Here is a 25,055-nt window from a genome sequence, read left to right as displayed (position 1 = left end):
CTCAAATATCAATGAATAGTGTTGATTACCTGAAAAACAATCACATATTGATGCTCATTCCCACATATCCAGTCACTATGGTAACCAGTATGGTTGATAATCACGATCAGGCCAGCTCATCGGTTGTCACTGTTACTAATGTGTGCGTGGGGCTTAGACTAATCTCTGACACGGGCAGAAAAATGTATATTAATATATTAAAAAGTGGCCATGTACCCGTCTGAGTCTAGCCTTGCCGGCCTTGTGGGGTTTCCAATAATACTATGCTTTACTAACTATTTGTTTATTCTGTGCAGTAGCTAAGCTAATTAATAAGTGTGGTTTATTGGATTCAAAGCTCTTGATGCTAACTAAGACCTGACTCAGCTAACGAGCAGCTGATTGGGTCAGATTGTCCTGGAAACACGTAATATGTTGTACTTGCATGTAAGTGAAAATCAATTAAAAATTTGGATGAACTCAGACCATAAATCACACTGAAACTTTACAATGTAAAAATCCTTTAAACCTCTGGAGTTAAAACTTTATTACCAGCTGATGACTTTACATTGATAATCAATCAATCAAACAGTGCAAAAAGCACTTCCTATGATTGAGTATAAGTGCCACTGTAAAATAAACAAGTGTACATCTTCAAGACACAAGTTTAAATGAAGCCATGGTATTAATGAGAAAAGTAATTGAACTCGGAGTAATATAATTTAACAGTAATAATAATATAATATAAGGATGGGTAAAGTTACATCTAATACCTCATCATGAGCGTTTTAGAGAGAAAGCAAATCAATGTCAACCAGACCATAATATTGCCGTGGAAAAAGAGCTTTAATGCAGACACTCTGTGATAAAGGTTTAATGGTCTCGTGTTCAAAGTCTTGTTAACTTTCACAGAAGCATAATTGATTACTTTAGTGTGATCTCAGGATGAATCGGCCAGCTCACAACTCCTGATTGTCATAATGAAAGTACTGGTTATTGGAGGTTTTATTGCTCTCACAGTGACCACAGTGTTATCTCAGCTGGTTTCAATAAAGTTACAGCTGCTACTCGATGAGCTCTAATTCAAATGCTACGGTAATAAAGTATTTTATTTTGAAAGGCTCAGTCTGTGCTTAGAGGAGCTAGCAGAGCTAACACACTAACTCTAGCCCTGACCGGAAGACATGTACGACATCATCGCTGTCTTTTTCCCAGCATGCCTTTGGCCTTCTCAGCCACGGCTCTGACCTGTGACCCTGAGTTTTATGTTGTTATAACAACCAGCCCACCGACGTAATGTCGTAATACCGACATGATATCAGAACGACGACATCTAACACAGTCAGACACCTTCATCGTTGTCTTCATTGTCATCACAGTAGTGCAGTAAATACGCAGCAGGGTGTGTGTGTTGTTATATATATGTACATATATATACATATATACATATATATATATACATATATATATATATATATATATATATATATGTATCTGTATATACAGTACATATACATATATATATGTATACACATACATACAATACATATATGCATGTATGTGTTCGTTGGGCATGTGTCTGATGGTGTGTTTGAGTTGTATATAAATGGTTATATGTCAGTGTTCATTGGGCATGTGTCTGATGGTGTGGAAGATCCAGTCCATCTTGGTGCTCCACCCTCCGTGATGAGCGTCGTTCATCTGTTTGGTGAAATATTCCAAGGCTTCCTGCTGGCTCTTCTCTGAGAGACAGACAGAGAGACCGACAAAAAAAGATGGGAAGTTTTATAAGTTTACGGATCAAAATCTGGAGATCAGGAAAATATCTCTGATCCAGAGCTGTATAAGTATAAAAATCTGGCAACGGTTTCATACGGAAGACAAGAAATTGTCATCAAGTTAGTTTAAATGTTCTGATAAGAACTGTGGAGACTTTCGTGAAGAGTCAAAGACACAAGATATATATATATATATATATATATATATATATATATATATTTACATAGACACAGTAGCAGTCAAAGGTTTTGACGCATCTTCACATTCAACGCTTTTCTTTATTTTTTCTACATTGTGGATTAATATTTTAGACATAAAAAGTAAAGGAACACAAATATAATTATGTGATAAACAAAAAAAGTGTCAATTGCTGCAGCTTTCTACACTCTTGGCATTCTTTCAATCAACTTCACGAGGTGGTCACCTGGAATAATATTTCATTAACAGGTGTTCCTTGTAAAGCGTTCATTTGTGGAATTTCTTGCCTGATTATGTGTTATTATGTGTCGTATTGTGCAGGCACAGGGTTGGTGCACAGCTCTATACAGAGAATAGGCATATTTGATGAGGATGATTTCACAGTGATGTCAAAACAGAACAGAAGTTGTTGTTAATTGTCGAGCAATAGATTCAAAGCAGAATTCCCAAGTTTCTATTCATGAAAATGACATATGATCATTGCTAAATATTGTTATTTATGTTATATTTGTGTGAGAAAATCTACCGGAAAATCTAATGGTGGGAAAATATATGTTGTATGACTTTTGCCCTCTCGATAGATGTGGAAATATACGTTACCAACTTCAATTTTAGTGAATTTACTTATTTTAAAAATAAAAACACTTTTTATAGAGTTCATATTATAAGCAATTCATTTAAAACAAAGAAGGAACAACCTTTTTTTGTAGCAAATTTTCGCCACGCTTTACTCGCACGAGTTTACTCAGCCCACTAGTTGTAGTTATTTTGCTTCATTCGCGTCCCATTTTTTTCACTTCATTCGTGCCTGAAAGGGGGAGTGGCTTATCTCTGCAGCTTTTTGTTCTGTTATCGACAGGTATCGTTTTCACCGACTCCTCCAGGAAGTGTGTCTGGGTAACTGATGACTGACTCCAGCGCTGCTTCAGGCGGACCCTAAAAGCGGGCCCTGGCAGAACAGGTTTGGGAACCACTGGACTAGAGGTTTAGGTCATTTTAGTGATTCTTGTTGTTATCGCACGGTTTCCTTTAGTGCTGTTAGACTTATTAAGGACTTACATATCTTAATGGATTAATAATGCATTATTTCATTATCACGGTTGGAGCCGTGAGAGGGTCATTATCTCCTTTCCTTTGGTAAAAGACGGCCCAGTGTATCCCAAGCTCAAGGAGATACGAGTGGAAGGACTGAAGCACCCGAAGGTGAGCAGCTCTTGACTGTCTGATGCTTTTGTCAAGAACCTTCCTGAGAAAAAACAACATTTCAACCACAGCCCAATAATAGAAGATGAGGTTACATCCCCGGTCTCTCAGCTTGTCTCCCCCTCCACCTACCTAGGGCTAGAGTTTTCCTCAGATAGGCAATGTCGTCGAAGCTCTGCAGTTCGGGCATCCCGCAGCCCAGCAATAGGGAGAAGAGATTGATGAAGAGGCTGGCATGCTGCCGAATGGCCAAGTAGGCCTTATAACACATCTCCTGGAACCTGACATACAGACAGGTAAACAGGTAGTGAGACAGGCAGAAAGGGACAACGAGGACCAGCATTCTACAGGTGAGGTGCAGGCGAGACCTCTCAAACTCCTTGGTTTTAGTCGACTCCTGGACGCCTTTACTGATGACAATGAGGAAGTCCTGAGTTAGAACAAAGGGAACCCGCTCCCTCTTGTACCCAAACTTTTTCTTCTTGTGATCCAGAAAGTGACCGAAGTCGATGTGGAACAGCTGGAGGAAGAAGAGGAGGTCAAGTGAGTGGGAGTCTGGATCGTTTCAGGATCTGCGGATGAGCTGCTCACCTGGCCATTCTCCTTCACCATAATGTTGGAGTTGTGCCGGTCTCCAATTCCCAGAATGAAGGTTGCGACGCAGTAACCTGCACACGACCTGGTGAAGAGGTCAATGGCCCGGTCGTACCTAAGAGATAGACGTTGTCACCTGCCTGATGGTGTATCTGTGTTATATATCTGTGATATATATATAAAGGTCTGATGATGTTCTTGTGTTGTATATGTTTGTGTGACTGCCTGAGATAATGTGAGTCTGTCTTACAGATTTGACGGGTTCAGTGACAGTTTGACCTTTTTTCAACAACTTATTTCAACTGAGAGTCTTCTTTGTGAGTTTCGCAGTAGATGTTGAAGCTTCATGGAACTTCAGACTGCTGCTCGTCCAAAGCTTTGCTACACCAAGGAAACTTCACCTACCTCCTTAAGATAATATTTAAACAATGCTCTGATTGGGACCGGCAGACAGAAAGGTATTCAGATAGACAGGTACTTACGCCTCTCCTCGGTTCTTGTCTTTGATCCAGTGGTGGAGTGTGTTGGAGTTGAACTGCAGCGCTCCCTTCAGGCCACCTTTACACTGAATCTGCATTATGGTGAAACTGTTCTTCACCACCTCAATCAGACCCACACAGTCTCCGATGGAGAGGCATCCATACGGCAGCATGCTGACACACACAAACAAAGACACACACACACTCAATTAGCCAGGTGTTTTATGATATCAGAGCTCATGTGATTGATGATATCACAGGTTCTCACCGTAGGTCCAGGCCCTGGTTCTGCCAGATGTTCTCCATGATCTTAATGATCTGCAAAGTCAGCATGTCCTGACGCAGGTCTGCAACACACACACAAACACAGGTTACACAATGCCTTACACGCAGTCCAATAGGTCTTCTGTTAGCACTGAGCTACCGTCTCCGTTCTTAAAGATGATCTCGTTGTTGGTGAAGAGCAGCTCAGACATGATGTCGGGGTTCTCCCAGTTTAACCACAGGGGGCGCTTCGCTGACGACATGATCCTGCACTCCTCCAGCCTGAAGATAAACACACTTCTCTTTACTTCACTTATACTTTACTGTACTATATCATATCCCACTTTGCTTTAATGTATTGTACTTTAACTTTATTAAATGTACTTTACTATATTTTACAGTACTGTATTAGCTCTATTCCTATTTACTCGATTCTACTTTACTTTGTTATAGTTAACTCTATATATTCTATTTTACAATACTTTATTCTACTTTCCTTTATTCTATTTAGCTTTACTCTATTGTACCCTATTCTATTTTCTTCGCTGTAGTATATTTTTATTTTATGTTTTTTTTTACTTAACTTGACTTAATTGACATCACTTCACCTTTTTGTTCTTTAACTTAAAATGCCTTTTGAAGCGTCACTTCACTTAACTAGTTAATTTGTTAATGAGTTAGTGAGTTAGTTTGTTAATGAGTTAGTGATTAAAGTAGGTAGTTAGTGAGTGAATGAGTTGGTTAGTTATATAGCGAGTTTGCTTGTTAGTGAGTTAGTTGGTTGGTTATTTTGTTAGTTACCTCAGGTTTCCCAGCTGGTGAACTGGGTTCAGCGGGGAAACAAATCCCTGAAGAGCCTCCATGTAATCTGGACGAGACATGTGTTCAACCAGGAACTTCATCTGAGTCTGACAACCAATCACAGCACAGAAACACATCAGTACCATCCAATTGCAGCACATCAGGATAACCATCATTATGACTTTGACAATAAGAAGCCAAGTAGAATCGCCCTCCAGTCGATTGGTCTGTAGAGTCTTTGATCCACAGGTTCTTTCTCGGTGGGCATCTGATGGGGTTTCATCGAGGTGGTAGTTTGAGGTTTTGCCCTTCTCTTCAGTGGTACTAGGGTCTTGCTGTTCCTTTGGAGAACACCCTGTCCCAGATGTTCGTGTTGTTCAGGTTAAAGCAACACCTGCATATAGTGTTCCTCTTTTGATGTCCTTTTGGGTGCGTTGACCTTCATTCAGTTGGCCTTAAAATATCTGTCCATCTGGTGCTGGCTGATGGTTGAGGTGATGATCGGGATATTATTCAAATCTTAATCATCTTGACGTTCAGATCAGGTTCCCGGAACCAGTGAGTTCTAATAGCCTTTAAGATGCACTGGAGGTCTGTTGGTCTTCATACTGGAACTCCATAATAGTGGAGGACAGCATCTGGCTTAAGAACCTACCATCGGCCCGGTACACCGGAGTGCCACTTGACACTAATTATTGTCTTTGTGTTAGCTTAGCACAACGATAATGATGAGGACAGAGAACAAAGAGAGGAGAAAAGATGAGACAGAGGAGAGGAGGACAGAGGAGAGAATAGAGACAAAAGGAGGAGAGTGGAACAGAAGAGAGGAGGACAGAAAACACAGGAAAGGACGACAGAAGGGGAGGATAGAGGATATAGTAGAGAAGAAGGCAGTAGGACAAAGAAGCATACAGAAGAGAGGAGGACTGTAGAGAGTAGAGAAGAGAAGTAGACAAGAGGACAGAGGAGAGGAGGACAGAAGGGATTAGGACAGAGGAGAGGAGGATAGAAGAGTGGCAGACGGAAAAGAGAAGAGAGAAGGAGAAGGAGAGGAGAATAATTCATTCTTTTAACATTACACAATTGTTTCGTAGGTTAGGGGTGAGTATTGATTGAAGAGCAGCTCCTAGTTGTTATAACACGTATCCCTGAAGGCCATTGTAGTTCTCTGGTCAGTAAACCTCAAACTCTGCTCCTCTAAAATGGGAAACAGGATGTTTTCATACCTTTTGTGTTTCGTCCTTCTTCTCTTGTTTGAGTGTGTCGGTCAAGTTCACCAGTTTGTCCATGGCCTCCACCTGCATGCACCCACGTACACACAGACACACACACACAGTCATTACGACGCTGAACCACTAGACGGCTTTCCAGCTGTGCTCACCTGTCTGTTGAGGTGTTTCAGGTACATCCCACATGCTCTACAGAAAGCTTCCAGCAGCAGCCCAAAGCGACGGGACACCGTCTTGTTGTGCATCTCTGACCTGAGAACACAACAGAAGAAATGTTAGACATCACGTCGTGGTTAGCATTCCTCCACTCCATAGGTGGTGTTCCTCACTTGAGATGCCAGAAGAAGAAGTGTCCAATCCTCTGATTGGTCAGAGCTTTCTTTATCAGAAAACGAGCCAGAGGATTGTCGAGGTACATCTCATACTTCAACACCTGAAACATACAATTAAGAAATGGCTGGTAGTTGTTTCCTTCATTGGCTGGATTGAACATGAGGGTAAGAATATAAGCCAGTCAGAGCCAGAGAAGGATGGTTCGTGCCTCTGCTGGACCACACAACAACAGGTTTTTCACAGACTGTCAGAGGAAGACGAATAAAGTGACAACATACTTAATGAAGTACTTATACTACTGTGCATACAAGAGAGGGACATAGCATATATTAGGATACTATTTTAATAACTAACCTTAACAAGTGTGTTCCTACTTTTGCACTGCATGCCATATGCAGCATGGACAGTAAAACACAAAAAACTCCGCAAGTAATACGTACCTGTACGAGGAAGTAATCCTGTAGGACAAAGTGAAACATACTTCTACCAGGATGTGAAATTTAACTCTGCAAGTAATATGTACCTTTATAAGAAGTGAAACGTACATTTAAATTATACGTACCTGTATGAAGAAGTAAAACATTTCTGTACTAGGAGGGAAAAAGTACAAGTAACCCCAAGTAATACGTACCCATACCAGGAAGTTTCATGGACCTGTACCAGGAAGTCAAATGTACTTATGCCAGGAAGTGAGGTGGTACTAGGAGGTGAAGCCTTCCTGTACCAGGAAGTGAGGTGGTACTAGGAGGTGAAGCCTTCCTGTACCAGGAAGTGAAGCGTTCCTGTACCAAGAAGAGAAACTCACCTGTACAAGCTGCAGCAGGTACTGTGACAGCTTATCGTCGGTTAGGCCTTGTACCAGGCAGCGCAAAGCAAACTCTCTGACCATCGGATCAGGAAAGTTACAGTCCAACAACTCCAGAGCGGATTCAGGTTCCATTAGAGGCCACTCCTTCAGCAGACAGTACATCTGAGGAGGAGGAGCAAGAAAGGTAACTGAAGAGGAAGAGGAGGAGGAGACAGACAGGTAACTGTGGAGAAGACAGAGGAGAAGACAGACAAGTAACTGAGGAAGAGGAGACAGACAGGTAACAGAGAAGGAAACAGAGGAGGAGACAGAAAGGTAACTGAGGAGGTGAGATTCTGACGTGTTGTTCAGACCTGAGACACTTCGTCTCGAGAGTTCCATTTGACGGACAGAAGCAGCTTAGGAAGAGACTCTGGCATGTTTACACAGTAATGTCTGCAGAGAGAGGGATAAACAGGTAGAGCAAAACACTGATGGTGTCAGATATTGTAGATAATAAATAATAAAGTCAGAGACATTAGAGATAAACACTAAGAAAGTAAGCCTGAGTTGACAGCTTGAGAGATAGGAGATCACCTATGCCTCCACAGGAAATCCTTCTCCTGCTCCGAGAGTTCATAGAGAGGATCTCTGGAGCACAGCGAACAAAGCTGCTCTGTATCAGCTACTGAAGTTCTGCTGTCACAGGCCAGACGACTGCTCTGAGACAGAGAGACAAGTATGAGGAGAGAGGTGGAGGAGTCAGGTAGAGGAAGAGAGACAAATAGGAGAGAATGGGAGGAGTCAGGAGTTAGAGGGAGAGAGACAGGTGGGAGAGAGTTGGATGAAAAAAAGGAGTCAGGTAGGAAAGTAAGTAAAAATGAGAACTAGAATGGGATCTGCTCTCATCTTTTATTTCTGGGTTAGGGTTAGGTCGACACTGCGAGTCGGGCCATACACATATATGTGTGTGTGTACATGTACACATATTACCACTCCGTGGCAGTAGTTGTAGCCAAGCTCTCTGCTGATGGTCCAGTTAGCATGTTCCTCTATCTGCTGCTCATCAGGAAATACCACAGTCTGATTAAACCAGGAGAACTCCAGTTCCACACAGGGAGTCTCCTACAGAGGACCATCAGTCGGTCAATGAACGGACTCATTCATAGGCAGGGAGACGGACCGGTAGTCAGGGACTTACTCTACCTTGTTGGGATTGGAACCGGCAACTCCGATGGGATTGAGGAGGTCCTCGAGGCCGTGAGGCACCGGCCAAAGACTGAGAGCCACTTTACCTGAAACCAGAATGTCAGTGTAGTCGAACATGTTCACGTTGCCCCAGGCCAGAGGGCAGTGCTCCTGAGGGACAGACAGGGGGATTTAGTCACTCTTCCTTTGCTTCCCTCATCTGTTCATAAGCCATTGTCTCCTTCCCATTTCACCTCTTTGGCTCCTTTCCTTCCCTTCACAGAGCAGATTGACAAGCAGAGTCTGGCGGAGCGAGGAATATCAGCCAGGTAGATGTCATAGGCCAGCCACTCGTTCCACCTGGAGACAGCCAGATAGATGGGACAGGAGAGACGGGTACTCCCTATGAATGTAGTCTGTGTTGTGCATATTTATAGAGGTCGTCGTGGCGCAGGGGGTAGCGCGGGTACGCTGGGAAACGCAAGGTTGGTGGTTTGAGTCCTGGCTGCCCCATGTCTCAAGTCGAAGTGTCCCTGAGCAAGACACCTAAACCCTAATTGTGCCCCGGGCAAAATGTAAAAAAAAAAAAGCCATGGGTTTAAAGTGTAATGTAAGTCGCTTTGGCTAAAAGCGTCAGCTAAATGACCTGTAATGTAACTTATATTTATTAGTGCTGGCCAACGGTTACAATTTTTCAACGCAATTAATTGCTTGATTCTTTCTGTATTGCGCACTTCTATTTGTGCCATCACTTTAAACAAAAAAGGTGCTTAATAACAGCAGAAGTTGCTTTATAAAGTTAAAGTATTTATTGCAAATCTCAAATTAAACTTCATTAAATAAAGAAAATACATCAAACCAAAACTAGTTTCCAATTCCAGGGCATTAGATCCATCATCTATGGATCAACAACCTCTGTTTAGTAGCAAGTGTCCCCGTTAGAGTGAGGTAGTCCATGTTTATTCTGGATTAATTGTTGAGAATATCAGTCAAAAAAAGAAAAGAAAGTCCCTTTCAGTGATGCAGTTTATCAACAACTTTGGTTCCATAAACTTTGTCTGGAAGAGACTTAAAATGTGTAGCATTTAAAAAACAGTTTGCTACTTTTTCAATTTTTCTGTCCCCGCCACAGCAGTCTTAGGCCCGTCCCCAAATACTGATCAATCCCCAGTCCTGTGTGTCTGGATGTGTTTTCAGAGCCAGTGATCAACAGGCTCACAACAATCATAAATTAATTGTTGCATTAACCCAATGATAATGTGTTAACGTGTTCAGCATTCATATATATAAAGTGAGGTACCTGGGGTTGGAACAAGGGACTCTCTGGGTGTTGACGTTGTCACAGAGTGGTTCTCCACCGTGATAGATTCCTGTCCTCACATAGATCTAAACACAAAGACACAAGGAGACACACAGTCAGTTTTGACATCAGGCTTTACAGCAGACACAAACAAAACAGAAAGATACTCTAAAAAGTAGACTGAGGAAGTTGTGGTGAGGAACCTTGTCGATGTCACGGATGTTGACGTTGACGTAGGTGGCGCACAGTAGTCGTACCCTCAGCAGAGTGTTAAAGGCCCAAAGAGAACGAGGAGGAGAACCATCACCTCCTCCTGGACAGGGAGAAGGCTGAGGAGTCCGACGACTGAAACACAAACAACACACATCTTCCATCTGTAGAGGCTGCTGATTCGCTGTCATGTGAGAGATAAAGATTGATGCTGGTTGATGCTGATTGACTGTTGTACCTGTATGAGGGTGTGACAAAGCCAGAAGCAGGAAGCTGAGAGTAGAGACTGTCTTTGGAAACCAGCATCAGATGTGGAAGACGTCCCACTATTATACAGGACCGGATATACTGCAGAGAGACAGGTAGAGGGAAAGGCGTCGTACTAAAGAGCTCATCCATGAAGCTTTGTGCTCTCAGACTGAAGTTGTTACCTTGTACTGACTGAGAGGGTACTTCTCCAGCAGGTACTCGTCACAGCCACAGACCTGAGGAGACAGGTGCACAGGTGAGTCAGACAGACTGGATGGCTTCAGGATGTACTGTCTACATTTAGATACCTTTAATATAGATATTCTCCTTGACTAATGTTTTAATTCCTCAGGTCAGGACAGCTGTACCTTAAGGATGTACTGCCCTTGGTACTCTTGGACACAGAGGCGGAGCTGTTGAGGTGACAGGTGCATCGATCTGCTTTTCTTCCTGATGGACTCTGCTATCAGCTGCTCAGGTAAACTATCATGACTTACCTGTACATAAACACACACATTATGATAAAATTTTGTAATAAAAATCAGGGATCAGGAAACATATGTTGCCATAATATGTCAGACATACACGGAATTTGATAGTGAACAAAATAGTGAACTAATGTTAAGCAAAGATGAAAAAATGTAACCTTATCAACCTCTTGAAAACCGTGTTTTTATGCCCCTGCTGATAAAAAAGGGCATTAACTCTGGAACGACTTTGTCTATCTGGACAAATATTACTGTCAGGATAGAGGGGAACACCTGCAGGTGTGATCTGATGTGTAAATATCAGTACATATGTTACTGGTTAAAAATAAATGAAAATAAATAAATGAAATGAACAGAAATAAAATTTCCAGAATTGCCTGAAAAGAAATTAAACATCTAAGTCATAGCCCAGTGTGTGGACAGTATTTGTGGAAAGTTTTACTGAGTGAAGAGTGAAGCAAAACACCACCTAGAGGCTTTGCTACAGTTCTCATGATTTACGGTGACTCTGAGATCTCAACCCCTCAGAATTGTCTGAAACTTCTGGATCAGACCTGTAGAGCAAAGGATGACGCTCGTCGCTGAAATTTACCCCCCCCGGAACACTCTAACTTGATCTGAAAACGGGGAATCTAACCCCTCCACATGAAAAAGATGGCTGTGGGTATTTGCCAGTCGAAAAACCCTAGATTCATATTTTGGTTAAAAATGGCAGGGGTAAGAAACATTTGATATGATGCAGTGCTTGGTGTTTGGTGTCTTTGTTAGCTGCACGCTTCAATTTGCTGCACTACTTTGCATCGGATATTTTCAAACTCTTTTAACACTTAACACAATGGAGCATTTTTAAACGGATATGATATGTTGTAAGCAAGACGTTTCTGTGGTTTTGAGGCATTGTTATGTTTGTTTGTGATGAGATGGCATGCAGATATTATGCAGCAGAATTATCGAGTTTCAAAGGGGCTAACCCCTCTACCAGCCCCCACCAGTGGGGGTTGGTGGCTAACAGGTTTCACATGATTTTCTGATTAACAGCGATCAGTTGCATTATGCGCAAAATTCAACAATAAATTAAAAACTGGAAAATTCCGCAGAAATTTTAAGAGTGTGGCCTAGACTGCCCGCAGGTGCCTGTGCATTAAACGGCCAAGCAGGAAAGTGAAGACTAGGTAGTAAACTAAAGACATGACCCATTTTTCTCTGGCTGTTTTAGCCACTTGTCAGCAGTTGGGTCCTGTTATTACTAGTGCAATGCTCCCCCCACCGTATTGCCCCCCACTCCCCCATCGCCCCCGTCGTAATGTCAGCTAGACTTGCATTAAAAACGACACACACATTGTACTGCATCCATTCCAATGGAGCTTTTTTGCTGTAACGTCCGCTCCTACCCAAACCGAATTGTCCGCCCCCCCTGCGGTAATGTCCGCTCTCCCCCGGTTAGTGTTTTTTTCCTATTTTTTCTTAAAACTCCTTTCCTAAAATGTTTCCATTGGAGTTTGGAGCTCGAAATTTGCTTTTTTGGGGAAAACCGTAAGTCATTTTTCTTAACCAGATAATAGCACAAGATTCCCGATGGGTTCCGACAATCACTGAAAGGTTGAGACAATTCCAAGCAACGGTGCGGAAGGAGATGCGTGCCAAACTTTTGTACGGAAGGAGAATAAGGCAAAGAAGCCCAAGTGATTACTAGGAGTTTGGCAAAAAAAATATTTTTCAGTCTGTAAAGCCTATGGATTTCCTTTTTTTTATCCATTCCTCCGACATAACATTTTCTTACTCCTGTGCATCAGGCCATGGTCTTTTACATTTTCAGATCATAAAGAACCTCTCTTTATCTGAACAATATGACCAGCGAGAGAGAACCACCTTCCTCAGGGTGCAGATGTTGGACTCCACACTGCTGTGTGAGTCTGCATGCTGTCAGTGAGAACATCAGGTTAATGAGGTGCGCAGTCAGAACGAGGGAGCCAAAATAGAGTCAACACACCAGAGAGGGGGGCTGGTGAAGGACGAGGATGAGATTAGTGGGACAACAACAACAGGTGGAGAGTTACGTAGTCAAGATTGAAGGGGAGGGCTTCACTCAATCTAATGGTCATAGAAATGTATAACTACAGTGTTGTATCATCGCCTCGTTAGTGTCTTTTTGGAAAGAATTCAGATCTCCAGTCTGTCGTATGGGTGTGTATTACTGAGAGTCCCTGGTCTGGGAGGATGTGTGGGTCCTCATTTTTAGTTAGATAGATAAAGTCAGTGAGTTAGAGAATAATTAGAAAATAGTTAAAACTATGAATAAATTAATCCCCAACATTTGGCGAGCTACCAGCGACCACAGGCTTTCTCCATTTTCTTGGTTAATGTGCGCAGACCCTCCCAATGCAAAAGAAAAAGCTGCTAACTATGATAAAATCATTATCGGCACGATTGGATTGCTTAAGGTGCCAAGCCCTAAGAAATGCATTTTATTTGTATATCATACTTTAAAATCATACTCAAGGTGGGTAGAGGGGTATGGAGTGGCAGACCGGCTATTTAAAAGGTGTGAAGGAGACTGGTTGAGATCTGCATTGTTGATTCCAACACAAACCTAGAGCAGCAGTCCAGAGGATGTGTAGTGATCTTAAAGACCTATGAGGAAACTTTATGATAAAGAAAATGTAAAACTTCTTGATCACCTAAACTTTTCCCACTTAGATTTCTAAAATGGTAAAAGAAAAAAAGGGTTTGTCGACTTCCTCTTTTTAGTCTTTGGTGCTATTGTCATGACTGAACCTTCTGCAGCATTACATGAAGTTAGCGATGCATTAATGATGCTGGTGTAACCCCCCATGAGCACATTGGTTGGTGACGTTCTGAGTTTGGTTGATGTAAGGTGATGAAATTACCAATTTGTAATCAAATGAGAGCTTGAAGGAGTAATTTTTGAAAGGATGAAAGTGACTCAAACCAACAGACATTCATTACATTACATTTAGCTTTTATCCAAAGCAACTTAAATTACATTTTTAACCCATGGCTCTTACATTTTGCCCAGGGAGCAATTAGGGGTTAGGTGTCTTGTTCAGGGACACTTCGACATGGGACATGGGGCAGCTGGGACTCGAACCACCAACCTTGTGGTTCCAGCACACCCTCTCTACCCCCTGCGCCACAACGACTCCATCTTCATCTTTACCTTAAGGGTGTATTTCTGTTTGGAGTTGGACGGAGATACTATGACCCAGATGGTGACGATCAACCTGCCTGCCAAAACAGAGAGAGAGTCATTAACTTTCAATGCATCTAATCTATACCTAAAGATTCACAGAACTCACAGTGTCCCCCAGAAGGAAGCTCACGGATCATCGTAACCTCTGCTCATTTAAGGAACTTTGAAAGTCAACGTAGACGTCCCTTTCTGATTGGCTGGATTTGTTGGATTTGTTCTGGGTTATCCCTGATCTGGGGGCATACTTTAACAAGGTGAATACCTTTGTCCAGCTTGCTGTAGATGTGCTGTGGGAGCTGGGGGCTGGATTCCAGGTTGGGGGGGTAAACGTAAAGCGCCTGGCTGTGGGCGCCCCCTCCTTCTCTCTCCTCCATGGCCTCTCTGCACACGCTCAGTATGGAGCGACGGAAGTCCTGAACCTCCGGGTCTTTCATCATCTCGAACTCACAGACTGGCATCCCAATGGCGAATCCTGAACACGGGGTCTGAATGTGAGGGTGGAACTCTTGGAGGTGGAGTTTGGTGAGCCATGAGGTCATATTGTGAGGGTGGAAATTTGGGAAGTGCAGTTTGGTGAGGGATGACATCATATTATGAGGGTTAGCGTATGATGACGGACTAAGGGGACACAGACGTTTTTTGACTTGTTTCTTGATTCCTCCATTTAATCCTGTTTGGACCTGTTTTGAAACAAGTACTCTCTGGTCCTGCTCCCGTTGGAGCCAAAGACGTCCAACATGGTTCTTATTCTTACCTGCAACCAGTTTAGCTATCTCTGGTTCTGTTGATGCTTGAGCTTGTTTTGTACCTAGTTTCTTCACATTGGCATTGTTGGGCTCCCACCAGAGCATAAAACCAAGGGTGACTTTTGGAGCAGTTTTCTGCTGCAGGACATGGAACCCCCACAAGGAATGTGTCTTCACACCTAGGTGTGATTTCTCTCTCTTGATGAAACAGCCCTGAGATCTGATTGGTCAAGCCACAGACACGACAGGGGTCTCTCTGCTATGGTCTGTCAGTTCCCTCTCACAAACTTTCTTTCCGGACTGGCCTCAGGTCAGTGTGAAGTTAAAGACAGCCACTCCTAAATCTTTTCATTTCTGGACTGTCTCTTGCCGGTTAAAGGTTAAGACTGTAGGATCTCTTCAAATCAAGCTTTTCCAAACTGACAATTGTCAGTGCAAGGTTAAGGCTGCAGTATCTTTTCAGATCATTTTTTCCGAATCGACTTGCGTCGATGACAGTATTAAGGACCCAGGCTCCCCAGCTTTCAGTGGCTAGGCCTCTCCAACCCAAACCATTTTCTAGCTGCTCCAGATAAGTCTGGCTGCCCCAGTCTTCACTTCCAGCCCAAGCAGCTCCAAAAAGAAGGAAAACTTCTTGCCCCGTGTGAAGCTATTCACAACAGCGTCTTTCAGTCTTACTACTTTTCCCTGATTAGTGAGATGCTCATGATGGGTGAAGAGATGCTTGTGAACTGACCAATGGCTGGAGAGACATTTGGTGTTACCTATCTCTCGGTTCAGAATCTTCTCCTCCCGGTTGCCCAGCGGCTCGATGACTTTCAGGATTGGGTGAAACAGTCGCAGGTCACACAGCCGCCTTGTCTCATCATAGAACTCCTCCCTCTCTGCCTCCTGGGTCACTCCCACAAAGATGTAGCTGGACTCCTCCTGGCCATTCAGAGAGAAGATATCACTGCACTGCCTTCAAAAACAAGTGTCAAAGGTCGGAAAGGATCTTACCTGCAGCAAGTGGTATAGCGGGTACTTTCTGGCCTCAGTGAAGAGCTGCTGCTTGATGCTGATGAGAGGAGTTTCTCTGAGACACTCCAGACTCACCATCATCCCTGGAATATAATCATTATATTATATAGATATTATATGAACGGAACAACGTAGTAGAGAAGAGAATGACTGGTACCGTTTGGAAGGCAGCAATCCACCAGGATGCGTGGGGGCATCAGGTGGAGCCCCCACAGCTCCCCTGACGACGGCCTGGGCCCCATGGCATCCACCAATCACAAGCAGCCTCACCTCAGCGCCAGGCTACCTATACACAGACCGACCATTTAGCTTTGACCCTGTTTGTGACATCTAAAAGTTCGGACTGATCTATAAGCACTAATGTGTCAACATGGAGATCCATCGTATCACATTGGTACCTTCAGCCCAGACTCTGTAAAAGGACAGACAATATCTGTAAATGAACAACCAAACTGTTATTTTAGGTATTATAGGTGCTAATATGACAAATTATTGTTTACACAGCATTTTACTGTTTCCTTATATTACATATAATTTATGTAAAATAACAATACATATCTTTAATTAATATCTAGCTCATTCTATCAAGGTTAATGTTTATGTGTACTTTTATATTCAAACTCAATTCAAAATTGTGGATCTCAATACATTAAATATTATGCAGTCTTTTGCAGAGTACAAAGCTGCACTTCTCTAAACCTTCAGGCATGTTGCGCCTCTGCCGACACCCAATCACGTGTCACCGTGAGTGAAAGCACATACATGCCAAATAATCTGGCAAATATAAATTGAGTTAAGGCAAATTGAGAAAAAGAATGCATTGTAATAGTCCAGGCATAAAGTAGAAGCAAGAATGATAAGTTTCAAGTCCTTCATGGTGACAATAGGGGTGACCATGACACAGTGGTTAGAGAGGGTCTTCTGGTAACTGCAGGGTCCGGGTTGGATCCCCAGCTGTGTCATGGTGTCCCTGAGCAATAGACCTATCTTCAAACTACTTATTGTAAGTCTCATGGATTATCAGCTAAATGGTATAATGTAAAGCGCTTGAAAGTCACAACCTCAGGAGAGCAGTGCGGCAGTACCATCTTTGCTATGGTCCAAACCCTGATGGACTCTACCATCTAACGTGAGACGGCCCAATATCTCATTCGGTGGGGCAGTTATGACCTGCTGTACTTCATATAAATATTCAAAATGACTCCTGTAATGTTTATTTACAGGCGTTTTTTCTTCACTTTTGATCTTTGAAGATTTGTTAAATAATTTCATAGTTACGGATTTCCTGATTTAGTCGAGTTCTCTATTATATTGCTTCATGTCTTCATGTTGTCTTTGTCTCTGGTCCCTTTTGTCTCTTTGTTTGTGTGTTTTCAATGAATCCATCAAACAAAGAGCAGAAAGTAGGACACACACGCACGCACACGCATGCACACACACACTAGGACAGACCGAAGCAGCTGTGTGTATGTTAGTATGTGTGTGTGTGTGTGTGTGTGGGCGTGTGTTTGTAAGTGTATGTGTACGTTTGTGTGTGTATGTGTTTCCTGTCAGGAAGCTGGTTTCCTTCAAAGTTGTTTTCCTGTTGACTTGCTGATTTAAAGGAGCCGTCTGTTAAAACTTTTATCCAGAGAAAAAATATTTCAGTTAGAATAGATTTCTCATTAATAAATTAAAATAAATAGATCAAAATAAGATTTAAATAAGTTTAAAGGATGAAACCTGCAATGTCGTGAAATCGGGGAGAGAGACTCAACGTGTTTTATTTTATTATAAATCAGTAATATTACTGAGCAGTGACGTGCAGTCAGGGTAGGCAAGTTAGGCACTGCCGACCCTGTCAAAATTCAAACATAAAAATACTTATTACATTATTTTATTTAATAAACTTGTAGTCATATTTTTACTGTTTATTCGTATAGTTATAAATGCAATATGTGTGTTATTCCAAATGTTTAGATGTTACGATGACAAATGCAGCCGTTACGCATAATCAATTACAAAGAAATGGTAGAATAAGCAGTGCTTTTACTGTCCATTGATTGCGGACGGCAAGCAAAAAACCCATGTTGCACATGTGCACTTCGATCCTGTATTCTTCAAAATGTACATCAAAAAGCACAACTCTGCTGTGCCTTTGCACGTAAATAGGTTATTGCCAGTAATCATCCACGTTTCGTATCAAACATGGACCAATTTAAATCGAGACATTACTGGACATTTGCACAGCTGACATTACCACACCAGCTAGGTTGTAAACTTAATCCTGCGAAATTCAGTCAAAAGTCAAAATGACGGCGGTGTTTTACAAAGCTGTGATCCACGTGTTCATGTGGACAGAGCGGAGGTTGGATTTCATGTACAAATAATCAACTGATTGGTGAGTCAGAAACTATTTGGGGCTTAATATCGAGTTGATAAGTGTTGTTGAATGAATGCCGACAACAAGCCATTTGTCTTCATATTCAGCAGTGTGTGTTTTCATTGATGCTGATTGACAAACATAATTGGCCGCTGTGCAATAAATAAGCAAAAGGTTCCGAGAGGCCAGACTTTGTCATCAATAATGTTACAATCGGTTGTGAAAGCAAATGTAAGCACTGCCCCAAACAAATCGCTGAGGGTGTGTGGGTGTGCGCGCGTACCCGAGCAAGCTACCAAGAGAGTAGTAATATTGATATGTCATTCTCATTGGAAATATCTTGATCCCGACCCTGCGTGTGTGTGTCTACCTATGTCTCGCGCTTGTGTGTAACATTTACTTGTTTTGACGTGTTAGCCTAAACAACAGACTTTCATAACTCAACGCCTACCCTCTTACTGACCTCACTGCACGTCACTGTTACTGAGTGATTTGGCTGATTGTTTCACTGATCAAACACTCAGTTCTTTATATTTATTTTTTCTTAGAAGTAGTATATTGTTAAGTGTAAGTATTATATGGTATTATGATTATACATTATTAATAGCATTATACGGTGTCATTTGTAGTTTTATTAGTATTACGTGGTATTAAGGGAAGGATTAAATGATATTAGTAGTTGTATTGTTATATGATTTTTTAGTACTATTATATGGTTTGCATATTATTTTGTATAATATTTGTAGTACTAGTATATGGTATTAGTAATATATGTTTTTAGTATTATTATTAAGCGCTCCTATATGATAGTATTATTAATATCATTTGCAGTATTTACTGTATTATTAGTTATATGTTTTTCTTGTTATATGGTATTATTATTAGTAGTAGTTAGGGTTTATTAGTACTATTAAAATATTTGATTAGTAGTATTGTACTGTATCAATTAGCAGAACTATATATTATAAATTGTATTATATGTTAAGTAGTATATTAGTAGTAGTAGTAATAGCAGTTTATTATTAGTAGTTGTATTGTATTCTTATTAGATTATATGGTATTATCAGTAGAATTATTACTTGTATTATTAGTAGTAATATATGGTACAATTACATTGTATTACTAGTGGTAGTTTTAGTAGTACTCAAAGTAGTAGTACTAGTAATATATGGTATTATTAGTAGTAATAATAGTAGCATCATATTTTATAATTATTTGTATTACTGGTACAAGTCAGGTCTGGGCTGATGTTTGACGGGGCTCGAACTGTCCACCCGGCGCACCTTCTCTACTCCACGCGCCACGGATGCTATGTGTCTGCACCAACACACCCCTCCATGACCCCAGACTGGGATATGGTTGCCATGACGACGGCAGCGGGAGCATCACTGGATGAGATCAAAGAAAGGACGAGTCTTTGTTCTGTCACTCACCTGAGCTCGTGCCTGACGGTCCAGCGGCCCGTGCCTCCGGTCATAGCGTCTTTCCCATCAGTCGGTCTCCCTGTCTGTCTGTCTTTCTGCCTGTCTGTCTGCCGGTTTGTCCGTCAGTCCTCCTCTGTCTTTGTCTCCTTCAATCAGCTGGTGGATCCGTGAGTCTGCTCCATTGATTTCATGTCCAACACAAAGAGTCCCCAACGTGCACAGCGGAGACCTGTCTGTCTGCCTGTCTCTGTCTGTCCGTAGAAGCTGCTGCTCGCCGGGAGAACAATGTGTCGGAGAGAATGGGGGGGTGGGAGGGGGGTTTGAATGACGGAGGGGGGGCTGGGTGTCGGCTCATCCTCTTCTCTCTTAAAGGGCCAGCAGCTTCACAGAGAAGACAGAGCTCTCACTCTGTCTCAAATCCAGAAGACAGAAATATAATACACATCTCAAAAAGAAATGTAAATAAAATTCATAGACAAACGGACCACAACGTATTGACAAAACCAATACACAGCAAAAGGAAAGAAAATTGTACAACAATACACCACAGCAGAACCACCTACACCACAAGGACATATACTTCATATACCACGGAAGCACACAACATACCCATACGAATGAATAGAAAAGAGCAACACTGAAGACAAATTGACATACAAGCAAGCAGGACAGATAGTACATAAATGCTTGCACAGCTGATTGGAAAAAGCCATGTTATGAATTTAATGAGGTTCTGGTGAGAATATAGCAGTTTCCCTCTATGTGCAAAAAGCTGCCTTCAGTGTTCGGAAAACATTAAGGTTGGGTAAAGTAGTTCTGTGATTCCACGCAGGACGGTCCAGAGAAGACAACAGGGTCCTGCCTCGGGCTCCCTAGGAGTGGCCAAGCAACTTCAGCCTCCTGTGAAAATTGCCTGCTGACTGAGTGAGAGGTAAGACCCTTTCTCAGTACTGCTTTTATGTCATGCAGGCTGTGTGAAAAGTCTAACACAATGTTCTGTTAGAATTTTTGCTCCTGCCAACTTAGCAATATGAGTAACAGGTAAGACTCAAGTAGGGTCTTGCCTAGGGGTAAATGGGGCCAATTGGGGGTTGCCTGGGGGTTGGTGGGGCAAAGTGGGGGGTTGCCCGGGGGTTGGTGGGGCCAAGTGGGGGTTGCCCGGGGGTTGTTGGGGCCAAGTGGGGTCTGGCCCAGGGGTTGGTGGGGACATGTGGGGGGTTGCCCGGGGGTTGGTGGGGCCAAGTAGGGTCTTGCCCAGGGGTTGATGGGGCCAGGTGGGGGTTTGCCTGGGGGTTGGTGGGGCCAGGTGGGGGTTGCCCGGGGGTTGGTGGGGCCATGTGGGGGTTGCCCGGGGATTGGTGGGGCCAAGTGGGGGTTGCCCAGGGCTTGGTAGGGCCAAGTGGGGGGTTGCCCAGGGCTTGGTGGGGCCAAGTGGGGGTTGCCCGGGGGTTGGTGGGGCCAAGTGGGGTCTGGCCTGGGGGTAGGTGGGGCAAAGTGGGGGGTTGCCCGGGGGTTGGTGGGGCCAAGTGGGGTCTGTCCCGGGGGTAGGTGGGGCCAAGTGGGGGGTGACCCGGTGGTTGGTGGGGCCAAGTGGGGGTTTGGCCCGGGGGTTGGTGGGGCCAAGTGGGGATTGCCCGGGGGTTGTTTGGGCCGAGTGGGGTCTGGCCCGGGGGTTGGTGGTGCCAAGTGGGGGTTGCCCGGAAGTTGGTGGAGCCAAGTGGGGTCTGGCCCGGGGGTAGGTGGGGCCATGTGGGGTCTGGCCCGGGGGTTGGTGGGGCAAATAGGGGGGTTGCCCGGGGGTTGGTGGGGCCAATTGGGTGTTGCCTGGGGGTTGGTGGGGCCAAGTGGGGTCTGGCCCGGGGCTTGGTGGGGCCAAATGGGGGGTTGCCCGGGGGTTGGAGGGGCCAAGTAGGGTCTTGCCCAGGGGTTGGAGGGGCCAAGTAGGGTCTTGCCCAGGGGTTGGTGGGGCCAAGTGGGGGTTGCCTAGGGATTGGTGGGGCAAAGTGGGGGGTTGATCGGGGGTTGGTGGGGACAATTGGGGGTTCCCCAGGGGTTGGTGGGGCCAAGTGGGGGTTGCCCGGGGGTTGGTGGGGCCAAGTTCGGGGTTGCCCGGGGGTTGGTTGTGCCAAGTGGGGGGTTGCCTAGGGATTGGTGGGGCAAAGTGGGGGGTTGATCGGGGGTTGGTGGGGACAATTGGGGGTTCCCCAGGGCATGGTGGGGCCAAGTGGGGGTTGCCCGGGGGTTGGTGGGGCCAAGTAGGGTCTTGCCCAGGGGTTGATGGGGCCAAGTGGGGGGTTGCCCGGGGGTTGGTGGGGCAAAGTGGGGGGTTGCCCCGGGGGTTGGTGGGGCCAAGTAGGGTCTTGCCTAGGGGTAAATGGGGCCAATTGGGGGTTGCCTGGGGGTTGGTGGGGCAAAGTGGGGGGTTGCCCGGGGGTTGGTGGGGCCAATTGGGTGTTGCCTGGGGGTTTGTGGGGCCAAGTGGGGTCTGGCCCGGGGCTTGGTGGGGCCAAATGGGGGGTTGCCCGGGGGTTGGAGGGGCCAAGTAGGGTCTTGCCCAGGGGTTGGAGGGGCCAAGTAGGGTCTTGCCCAGGGGTTGGTGGGGCCAAGTGGGGGTTGCCCGGGGGTTGGTGGGGCCAAGTGGGGGGGTTGCCCGGGGGTTGGTGGGGCCAAGTTCGGGGTTGCCCGGGTGTTGGTGGGGCCAAGTGGGGTCTGTCCCGGGGGTAGGTGGGGCCAAATAATATTTGGAGCAAATAACCAGCGTCATCATTATCTGCTGCATTGTCCCAAGACCATGCAGTGTTCTTCCAGAACATCCTGCTAGCTCTCAGACCAGACCAGGAGAGACCCAGGTGGTCTTGTGCTACAACTCAAGCTGAAGCGTATGGCTACAGTCTTAAATAAATCTGAGCTAAATCTTTAGTTTCATCCAAACTGTTTCCTGAAATTATTAAATTTGAATCACTATGATTCACACTGTAAATGAGGAGAAACAAATACTTCTGATGCCTCTCGTCTGTCCTCTGATGAGACAGAAAAAAAGAACTAAGATCTAGTGTAAGAGAGAGGGTGGGGAGGGGTTTACTCTTCGATAGAAGGAGTGGGGGTTCAAGCTACAAGGGTATCGGGACAGTCACAGTTACAGGGCAGCTTCTTGTCACCATGGTAACAGCATGGACTCCCAGGGAGAATGACAAAGAGATTCAGTTTTAATCTGAATCTCCCGATGCGGCACTGTAAATACAACGTCTGAGCGTTTCAGAGCTAACAAAGGTAACATGTTAGCCTGCCCGTGTCACTTAAAGGGCCACAACCTCAGAGAAACCGACTGTCAGACGAAAGCGACTCCAAGTTCACAAGAGCAGTTTGACTCCAAACTTCAAGTGGGGAAGACAAGCAGTGGCGGTCAGGTGATGTGGAGCTCTGTAATTGCTTTAGAGCAGGGATCTTCAACTAAAATGTGAAGAGATATATAGATATATAGATAGATAGATAGAAATCTATCTTGAGTAATCCCCAAGGGGAAATTTGTGTGCAATAGCAGCTGTACAGTAAATAAAGAGGAAAAAATATAGAATTAAAAATGCACAATATATACACCGTAAATAAAATAAAATAGCAGAGCAGAACATATTAAGTTAAGTGAAAGGAGTATGTACAGTGGAATATGTATTATGTGTTGTGTTGTAGTTCAAGTAAGTTCAAATAAAGAAGGATTTAGCCAGAGGTATTTGGTTGTAAAGTCTTATTGCCGCTGGCAGGAATGGTTTCCTGTATCTGTCCTTGTGACAGCGGAGCTGAATCAGCCGGTGCTCATCTGGCCCAGCAGTAGGTGGGTAAGAGGGTGGTCCGGGTTGTCCAATATATACAACAGTTTATTCAGTGTCCTCCACTCCACCACCTGTTCAAGATGCTCTTATTGGCAGCCAATGATGTAGCTGGCCTTCTTCACCAACTTCTTAAGTCTATTGGTGTCACCAGCTTCAAAATTCAGAAAAAATAAAATAATCGGAAGAAAAGATTTCCCCTTTTCTGCTTCACATTTGTACTCGACAGTCTCAGCAAATTATAAAGAAGAAATCTTAACCCATTTTAACAATTAAACAGTTCAACAGAATATATACATGTGTGCTTGCCAAGAACTGGTTTGTTTTTTTCATGCAGAAATCGTAAACTGAGAGTGCATAGTATATGTATGTTAAAAACAATTTTAACGCTAAACTTGCAGGTCTATTAGCAGAGTGGTTGTCAAATAATAATCTAACATTAGCCTCCATTACATTCTGGGTCTTTTCCCTCTTAGTTGAATGCACTTGGATAAAAGCATCAGCTAAATGAAATGTAATGTGATAGTCTCAAAGGAAGAATGCGGCTCCATCTGCTGGAAGAATTTGTTTGAATTTATCAACAATTTAGTATAGTAAATACATTCAGTCGGTTTACAGCAATAAAGTCAGTGTAATGAACCATACTTTAATAAAGGTTATAGTGTCTGATTTCAGAAAGGTGCAAATCGATTTCATATTTGAGGCTCTAGAATCTTGTGCCAATGTTGCCAGTATTATTTCAGTTGGGGAAGGTTTAAAGAGCAATGCTATTTTAAATTCAGTTTTTGACAATTAGAGTTCTCAAAACTTGGAGAAGGTTATTGAGGTTAAAATGGCTCCCATTCTGCTTAAGTTAGAAAATATCTGTCTTGTCTAATGCATATGAAGATTATTTTTATTATTTTAGATTTTAACTATTTGATTGGTGCTGGCTGTGCTGATTACTCAAAAAACTGTTAGTCAAATATTAAGAGATAATGGATGCCAGTTTGACCAGTCAGTAGTTGAAGAGCTAGCCAGCGCGTTCTGTGTGAGAAACCTTGTTAGAAACAATTGGTGATACACCTCCACTTTCCAGTGTTTGAAGGAGAGATGTTTACTTTGGGACCCACTTTAATATAGTGGAACCAGTAGAATATATACTCAATCAAAAGCTCAAGCTCAGCCTGTGAGATTAGAACTCAATGATTTGAATAATAAATAATCTTTTTCATTGTGTAGCCAGTGAGAAAATGTCCTTCCTGAGCTACTGTAGGTTCAGGCAGGCCTTGGTACCTCCTACTTCCTGGTTCACCCATTAGAAAGGGTATAAAGATGTCCATAATGAAGCTGCTTTTGGCATGCTTGTCCCTTTCTATGTTGGAGAGTGGCTGGAGAAGCCAGTGAG

At 43.6% G+C, this 25,055-nt stretch overlaps 1 protein-coding gene across 9 annotated transcripts; it reads right to left on the bottom strand.

The window, feature by feature from the left end:
- Window positions 1–483: 483 nt before the first annotated feature.
- LOC120822125 (phosphatidylinositol 4,5-bisphosphate 3-kinase catalytic subunit alpha isoform) lies at window positions 484–20,183 on the bottom strand. Of its 9 annotated transcripts, none has more exons than XM_040181521.2 (28): window positions 19,854–20,183; window positions 16,216–16,344; window positions 16,038–16,141; window positions 15,803–15,965; window positions 14,555–14,764; window positions 14,260–14,327; window positions 10,962–11,090; window positions 10,776–10,829; window positions 10,583–10,692; window positions 10,338–10,479; window positions 10,135–10,220; window positions 9,089–9,194; window positions 8,853–9,005; window positions 8,640–8,771; window positions 8,244–8,368; window positions 8,021–8,102; window positions 7,665–7,829; window positions 6,856–6,959; window positions 6,679–6,778; window positions 6,524–6,595; window positions 5,298–5,404; window positions 4,657–4,778; window positions 4,501–4,579; window positions 4,236–4,406; window positions 3,751–3,868; window positions 3,528–3,679; window positions 3,292–3,440; window positions 484–1,721 (listed from the first exon to the last, which is right to left on the bottom strand). In XM_040181521.2, exons 2-28 carry the CDS (start codon window positions 16,298–16,300, stop codon window positions 1,597–1,599), a joined length of 3,213 nt encoding a protein of 1,070 aa, XP_040037455.1. In that variant the 5' UTR covers window positions 16,301–16,344; window positions 19,854–20,183; the 3' UTR covers window positions 484–1,596. The 9 variants fall into 9 exon arrangements, with proteins under 9 accessions (XP_040037455.1, XP_040037457.1, XP_040037456.1 ...); XM_040181523.2 differs by having other exon boundaries at window positions 10,962–11,006; window positions 19,854–20,170; XM_040181522.2 differs by having other exon boundaries at window positions 16,216–16,340; window positions 19,854–20,136.
- Between the last annotated feature and the right edge of the window lie 4,872 nt (window positions 20,184–25,055).

Source organism: Gasterosteus aculeatus, chromosome 7, assembly GCF_964276395.1.
Source record: "Gasterosteus aculeatus chromosome 7, fGasAcu3.hap1.1, whole genome shotgun sequence".
NCBI lineage: Eukaryota > Metazoa > Chordata > Actinopteri > Perciformes > Gasterosteidae > Gasterosteus > Gasterosteus aculeatus.
The sequence above is the reverse complement of the archived record's forward strand: the minus strand, read 5'-3'. Positions and strand labels throughout refer to the sequence as shown.

What these genes read in the sequence shown, in the direction of transcription:
- LOC120822125 (XM_078105865.1), bottom strand. Translation starts at nt 16,300, where the DNA reads ATGGGGCCCAGGCCGTCGTCAGGGGAGCTGTGGGGGCTCCACCTGATG. An exon ending in ACCCTCTCAGTCAGTACAAG is followed by an intron (nt 10,693 to 10,775) that starts GTAACAACTTCA and finishes GTCTCTCTGCAG; the next exon opens with TATATCCGGTCCTGTATAAT. An exon ending in GAAGGAAAGGAGCCAAAGAG is followed by an intron (nt 9,006 to 9,088) that starts GTGAAATGGGAA and finishes TCTGTCCCTCAG; the next exon opens with GAGCACTGCCCTCTGGCCTG.